This window comes from Ptychodera flava, chromosome 13 (assembly GCF_041260155.1).
Source record: "Ptychodera flava strain L36383 chromosome 13, AS_Pfla_20210202, whole genome shotgun sequence".
Classification (NCBI taxonomy): Eukaryota; Metazoa; Hemichordata; class Enteropneusta; family Ptychoderidae; genus Ptychodera; species Ptychodera flava.
The window spans coordinates 27852057-27859938 of NC_091940.1; the positions used below are offsets into that span (position 1 = coordinate 27852057).

General features: G+C 43.7%; 1 protein-coding gene across 1 annotated transcript; it reads right to left on the minus strand.

The window, feature by feature from the left end:
* LOC139148545 (uncharacterized) lies at positions 1-2948 on the minus strand. The gene is made up of 2 exons (XM_070720032.1): positions 2646-2948; positions 1-2010 (listed from the first exon to the last, which is right to left on the minus strand). The coding sequence occupies exons 1-2, from the start codon at positions 2946-2948 to the stop codon at positions 1-3; spliced, it is 2313 nt and encodes a 770-aa protein (XP_070576133.1).
* Between the last annotated feature and the right edge of the window lie 4934 nt (positions 2949-7882).

A 7882-nucleotide genomic window follows, 5' to 3' on the forward strand; every position in this document is an offset into this window, starting at 1 on the left:
TCACTCGCTGAGATGAGAGATAATCTCGAACATCAGGCGTGTCGAGCAAGGAGCGTATCTCCTCGGCTCCAGAGATGTACGTCGAGGCGTTGTCGGATAACATTCGGCTAGGCAGGGATCGTCTTGCAGCAAAACGGCGAACGCAAGTAGAAATGTTTTAGTCGTCAAATCCGGTACCAATTCCAAGTGTATGGCCCGTGTAACCGCACAGGTAAACAGGCACACGTATGCCTTGTTTTGTTTACCATCAATAGCCTTGGTGAGGAGAGCCCCCGTGAAGTCGACCCCCGTCACACTGAATGGAGGGGTGATGTTCACGCGATATGCAGGCAGCGGAGCTTGGACTGGGTTAGTGTACGGCTTTCCTTCAACTTTAAGACAGGTAACACAGTTGTGAAGAATCTTGCTAACGATACGTCGTATTTTCGGTATCCAGTACTGTTGACGAATTTGTGTTACAGTCGACTGGACTCCTCCGTGGAATACGCGTTCGTGTGCTTTCAGAACGACCAGTTTAGTGAATTCATGGTGGGAAGGCAGCAACGCTGGAAATTTCGTGACATAGTCCAATGCTGCATTGTGTACACGGCTGCCACATCGAAGTGTGCCCTCGTTATCGAGAAATAGGTTAAGTTGTTGAACCAACGGTCCGAACCTCTTCACATTCATCCTCATGGAATGAATAGTGTCTGTATATATCTCAGATTGTACGTCTTTAATCCAGATCTGTTCAGCATGTCGTATCTCGTCCGGTGAGACTGCTCCTGACGGCGTGTCTCTCTTTCGCTGCAGTCGAGATTTGAAACGAAATACATACGAAGTAACGCGGAATAGTTTGTCTAACGAGCTGAAACGAGTAATGTCCACCGCGTATTGTATGCCAACGTCAATTGCGGGGTCGATTTCCGTATTTGATGAGCCGATGTTCTCAGTGGATCGGCGAGAAAGATCCTCAACGTGTTGCATTTTATCGGCAACCTCAGCATCGATTTGTGTGTGAGGCTCGATCATGAAGTCGTCCGTTGTAGCGATATGGTGCACTGCGCTATCAAACAGTTCACAGATTGGCCAGTCTCCATTTTCTTTCAACCAAGTAGGGCCGTTCCACCATAGAGTAGAATTGGCTAGTTGATCAGAAGTAATGCCTCGAGTTAACAAATCAGCTGGGTTGTCAGCGGAGGGGCAATATTTGTAGATGTGACGAAAAACCATTGATCTCTCTGACGCGATGCTTACGAAGATCGGCAGCTTCTTGACACTGTTGATCCAATACAACGCAATTTGACTGTCCGACCAGAGATACCGCTGTGTAATGTTTATCTTGCCGGAGAGAGCATTTATTACGAATTTGCTGAGTCGAGTGCCAATCAGGGCGGCCATCAGTTCTAACCGAGGCAGTGACAAATCGGACGTTGGAGCGACGCGTGCCTTGGCCATAACGATAGAAGTTTCACTTGAACTGCGGAGATAAACTACAGCTCCGTAGGCGGTAGTGCTGGCGTCAGCGAAAACATGAACTTCGCAGTCGTCGTTATCTTGATTCCCTGAGAAGTATTGGCGGTTTATTGTCGTCTTGCGTGTAGCATTCAAGTCCGCTGCGATCTGTATCCATTGAGAGTTCAATTCAGCGTCGAGCGGTTCGTCCCAAGGGAGCCCGCGTTTCCATAGTGACTGTACAAAGAGTTTAGCTCTGATGTGAACTGGAGCTACGAAGCCCAGTGGGTCGTACAGTGTAGCGGAGGAACTGAGAACATCTCGTTTCGTTATCAATTCATTTGGAATAGGCTCGCTATTATTTTCTGAGTAGGTCATCTTGTCGCTATCTGGTTCCCAACGCAGGCCGAGTACTGGTACATCATGGGGAGGGTTCGTAGATATCATCCTGTTTTGCGAGTTCACATAGTCGTTCACTGTTGGACGTCCATGAGCGTAGCTTGAACCCACACGACTGCATGAGGTGGTTTGCGTCGTTGTAATATGACACGGCCTTCTCATCAGACTCTGCACCGTCTATCACGTTGTCAACATAAATATTATGTTTGAGGTCATCAGCAGTCGGTATGGAGGCATTACTTTCCAAGTGAGTCTTGATTACAGCGTTGAGCATGAATGGGGAACAAGCCGCCCCAACAGAACAGACTTGAATTGATAAACATCAAATGGACTTTCGGGATCACGAATGTCCGATAACCAAAGAAATTGGTGTATTGACGCTCGTCTTCCTCTAGACGTATGTTTAAGAATGCCTTTTCAATGTCACTGACGAAAGCGATTCGGTTAGCGCGAAATCGTAGCAAAATGGCAGGTAAATCATTGATTAATGACGGCCCAGTTTGAAGACAGTCGTTTAGACTTGCCGAGTCAGCATTTTGTTTGCTACTGCAGTCGTATACAATACGTATTGGAGTGGTAACTGAGTCCTTCTTGACAGCTCGAGCGGCAAATAATGTCCTTCAGTTTTGTTGTCATCTTGAATCTTCTCGACGAAGTCTCGGCGCAGTTGATCGGTGATGATGTCGTCATATCTCTTCGTTAAGTCAGGGGTCAAACGGCGAACCATAGCGCGCGTGCGATTTTCAGTTGCCGCATAGTTTGAAGGCAGTGGCGGATGATCAGTTTTCCATGGTAAACGGGCTATGTATTACCATTTCAACACGTAGATGAGTGTCCCGATATGTTTCGAAGTCGGTATTTTCATCATTTTGCGAGTCTGCCTTCACTCCGATGAGCTCTAAATTCCACCAGTTTCGTATGTCATCGTCGGTGTGTGTTTCTACGTTCACGTGATGAATATTAATGTCAGAGTCCAATTTCCCACGCTTTCCAGTAGGACCGGACAACAAGTAGCCGAACTTAGATGATATTGCAGTTGGACCTGCCCCGCGCACGATATGGTTTCCAACAAAGTTCCAATATTGATCAGCTCCGATGAGTACATCAATTTCCATAGTTTAACATTGGAAACTGGGTGGGCAAGCTTTAATCCCCGTAGATGGTCTGAGTTGAGTATTTCTGCTGACACGTGGTGAATAGGTTGGACGAAATCTCGGGAATTATCAGGGCGTTGACAGTACTGGTATGCCCATTCTGTTCGTGCAAAGTTACCATTGCACTTTTCATGGAATGAATTTGTTTCGAATTGTCCCGAATGTTGACAGGCTCACGTTCTCATGAGTGTCCGATTTCAAGTTGAGTTTGTCAGCAAATCGCTGCGTGATAAAAGTTCTGTTGGACCCGTCGTCGAACAGCACGGTAGCGTTGATAGGTTTCCTATCGCCGACCGACATAGGAATGACTGCCGTCTTGAGGAGAACCGATCCGTTGGGTGTAGATTTCCCCTTTGTGTCGTCTGTCTTCGCCAATGCCACATGAACTTCAGAAGTTCCCTTTTCTCAGACGTTGTAGCTGATTTGGTGTCATGAAGGGTAGAGTGATGTTTACGCTTGCAGATCTTGCAAGTGTAACGAGACTTGCAATCGCTCACGCGATGCTTTCCAAGGCAATTGTAACAGAGACGATCGCGTTTGACAATGTCTAAGCGACGTTTCGGGTCGGTGACAACTTGGCAATCACTTGTGTAGTGATTTCCCTTACAAAACACGCATGTTTTGATTCTCAAAGGCTTTGTTGTGCGCGTAGATGCGGCCTTAGTATGAAATGAAGCGGTCATATTAGGCTGTGTTGCTGTGTCCGCAACCGATAACTCATCGAGTGGAACTCCGGCTTGAATGGCGTCGATTTCCCGTAGGATGGCTTTGCGCAACTCTGGTAAAGTCCAAGCCTTGTTTCCGTGATCTCTTGCAATCTGTTTCCGAATATTGTTAGGTAGTTTATCTCGAATCATGGGAATGAGAAGTTCTCCATAAGCGTTCTCTTCTTTGCCAAGTGATTGTAAACCGCGAATATGACTTTCTAATGTGTCATAAAACAATCTCAGACTGTTAATGTCACTCGTAGGTTGAGGAATCTGCCACAGTGCAGTCATGTGCGCATCGATGATCAAATGATTCTGTCCGTAGCGTTCGATGAGTAGCTCTAAAGCATGGTCGTAGTTGGAGTTTGTCAAGGCGAGACCGCTAATCGTAGGGCAGCTTCATCAGTTAAAACGCTGCGTAAGTATGTGAACTTTTGAATGTTCTCGAGGTTCTTATCATTATGGATGGACGATTTGAAAGTGTCGTAGAAACTCACCCACTCGAGTACGTTTCCTGAGAAAGTTTTCAGCTGTAGTTTCGGTAATGCGACCGTTTTCTTCGATGTGTCTTGAGTAGCGGTGTCGGAGTTCGCCGATGGGCCAGTCGCATTGTTCGGTTTGTTGTTTTGATGAAATCAGTGATCTTGTCGTTTCTCTCGAATATCTCGGACATGTAGTCGCCGGATTCTTGGCTCGCAGCATCGTAGCTTGCTTCATCCGTATTATCTAAGATATCTTCTTCGATCTTGGTTAAAGATTCGTATTTCTGAGTTAGTTGAGTGTTCAATGCTCTGAGTATCCTGTGAGCTTCAGTCTTGTTCTCAGCTGCAGCGAACGTTGATGTGAGTTGTTCTGCACGGTTGAACAGCCTCGTCATTTGGGCACGTTGTCCCCTGCGCTTGAGTTTCAACTTGGCCAATTTCGTTGCCATTTGCTCGGCTTGAGTTGGTTGCTGCTCCTCGTCAGACATCCTTATCCTGGTCTCGGCACCAAAAAATGTCGTGATGGGGTTTTATGATCAAGGTTCTTGTCTGACTTATACACAGAACTGCGAACGACACCAGTTCATGCTGAGAACACAAGCTTTATTACTGAACACGCCGTGAGATAAAAAGGCGCCAACCGGAACACAACTGTAGCAATTACATATAAAGGCGCCAAAGCGCATGCACCGAATGTAATAGAACACCAAAGGATAAACATTTTTTTGGCGGGAGATTATAGTCCACAGTCATTGGATGAAAGTTACCAAAGAGTCTGATTGGTAGACGGATAACACATAGGCTCTGCTTAGTCCTATTAATAATGTTCAAATGATGTGTCATTTCTTCTCCGACATCAATAGTCTTTTGTGTTAATACAATGATAACGGTAAGATTCAGCCAACCAATTGGATAACAGCTTTCGAGATTGTACGTATATGTGTGTGTGTGTGTGTGTGTGTGTGTGTGTTGCTGTGGTGTGTGGGTGTGATTGTGTGTGTGACACTACGTGTGTGAATAATTTCCCTTTGAAAATTCAACATTCCCTGACTACTTGATATCTCCGAAAGAAATGATCCTAAAAGTAGGACAGCCATACAATGCAGAGTCACTCTTGTCAAGCTTCACAGCAGTACACAATACACATACCGATGCTAAACAAAGGCTATACAGTGTATACAGTGTATGACAATGCCGAGCCCGTGTAAATGAAAGACTTAGGCATTCCTAGCATTAAATAGGGACCGATGTAGTCCCCGCCGGTCATCCACCCTATCGTACAATATCTTGTTGATTAGACGAGTTCAGGAATGCATTTCTAGTCTCCTTTTTATTAGTTATAAAATATTGTCCTTTTGCCAGTGAAATTTGCCGCCTTGACAAATAAACTAAATCGTCCAGAGTCTGTGGGTCACCACCGTTGTTGCAACACATTCAAGTGTTCTGTCCGGGACACCAACTTTTTTTGCAGTCGTTTTGTGCTGCTCCAAGTTTATTGCGGAGGATAAACTAACCGCCATATTGCGATCAGTCCTACGGGAATTAAGCCGACTTGAGAATCGTTCTAGAACCTGTTCCTACTATTTGATTTCTCATTGGAACCTACAAAAGCGTTGCTTTACGTGAAAATATGAATCCCTGGAGAGGTGCGCGTTCTACACTTTAGAACAAGCCACTCCGGTTCCGTATGTGCCATGCGCAGACGAGGTACGATCATCATTCATTCAGTGTTACGACATCGACATATTAAAGGTATACTGTCACCCGTTCCAATTTTGCCACAGTTACCATGGAAAGAGAAAATCTAACCAATCACAGATTTTAAGCGGGTGGCCGCTTTATAAAAGCAGCGCCCTCACATGGACATCTGTAATACCAAGGAACGCCCCTTTGACCATATATGGGTATATTTAGATTACACGTGACTGTATACCTTTAAGCGCTGTCAGCTGACCTCATCTGCCCTAAAGTTAAACAAAGCTTAGACAGTGACTGCTGCGTCTCAAACGATTTAATACTGTACACCCCGAAGACAGGGTCGATGTTTACATTTCTGAATTTATTGGCAAGGCGCCGTGAACTTTGTGACGAATATCCTTGACATCAAACTGCTGACTTTGAGCTGAACTGGATGAAGTAAAGAAAGTTTTAAAGGAATCGGAAGAACAGTTTTTCGACTTTTCCTTTATATTAGTGATCGGAATTGCCTGAAAAGTTTTTTTTTATTCAACTTTTTGTACCACTCATCAAATGATTTTTTTTATCGGGATAAAGGGGTAAGGACGCACACGCAGTGTTTTCTCTGCATTGGTCAATTTTTATTATTTAATTTTTTTTATTCATCTCCTTTTACTTTTTCGTTTTACTTTTCAGCTTGATCTATTTTGTGAATAAAGAATTTTTTCTGTTTCCATGTGTCTTTATTCCTTAGGCTAGCTGTCTCCCTCAGGTGCGTAAAGCTGTGCGCTGATTGTCCTTTTGACCTACTTTTGACCTGAATTAAAAGGAGGGGATCGTCGGAACTGCGCAAGTGCAACTTTCTTATTTACAAACAATGTATTTCATGCATGATATGTAGATGAATCACATCAACATAGTTGCAACATATAATCTTTTAGGATATTCAATGTTAACAAACCCGTTTTATCTTTCATCATTCGCCAACGTACCCTAGCTAGATACAGTGTTCACATCGGTCGTAGGGGTCCCTGGTAACCCTTGAGCAGAGTTCCGACAACGCGCCCTTCCTTTAATTGTTGTAGATTTTTGTACGCCCTCAACGGCCAACCTTTTCCCTCTGGCTGTACAGTCAAACAGGTATATCTTAATTTGGCCGTTGAGGGCCGCTGAGAGCGTATAGTTTGCAACAAAAATCAAGAAGCAATGTAGACTTTTCTCCTATTTGAAACACCATTGTATGCATTCTAATTCGTATCTATCAAAACGATGGTTCATATATGTATTATGTATGTATGTATGTATGTATGTATGTATGTATGTATGTATGTATGTATGTATGTATGTATGTATGTATGTATGTATGTATGTATGTATGTACGAATATTATATATATATATATATATATATATATATATATATATATATATATATATTATATGTATTAAAATTCATTGATTATTTAAAATTCGTAATCCCCGGAAATTCATTGATTATTTAAAATTCGTAATCCGCGAGAACATGGTGTCAACGGCGTCTTAAAATATGATCCTAAAAGTAGGACATGCGTTCAAACCAGCCTGAGGTCGATACGAACTTTCGACATATCACTCAGAGGTAACCCGTCTAGGCTTAGTACCTGTATGCTTAATTCACATAGTGAAAACGCTTACACAGTGTTTGACAATGTCAAGCCAATGTAAATGAAAGACTCAGCGTTCGTTGCACTGAATGGGAACTGGTGTTCGTGGCTCCCTTCCCGTCAACCACCCCTCCTCATAATGTCTCTGTGACGTAAGTATACTGTGAAGGCTTGTTTGTACTTATGTTTTTCTTAGAGGGTCAGAGCAATGAAGCGCAGTTACCGTTTCTCCCCTTTCCTAGAAGATTTGGTTCTTCTATCACTGTAAAATTTAATCTTGAAATATTCTCGATCCAGAAAGTCTGAAGCTTTTATATCGTCGTCTCGGTTTCGACAGAGATGCTCTACTTTGGACGTCCGTTTGATTTTATTGTTGTCAGGTTGTGC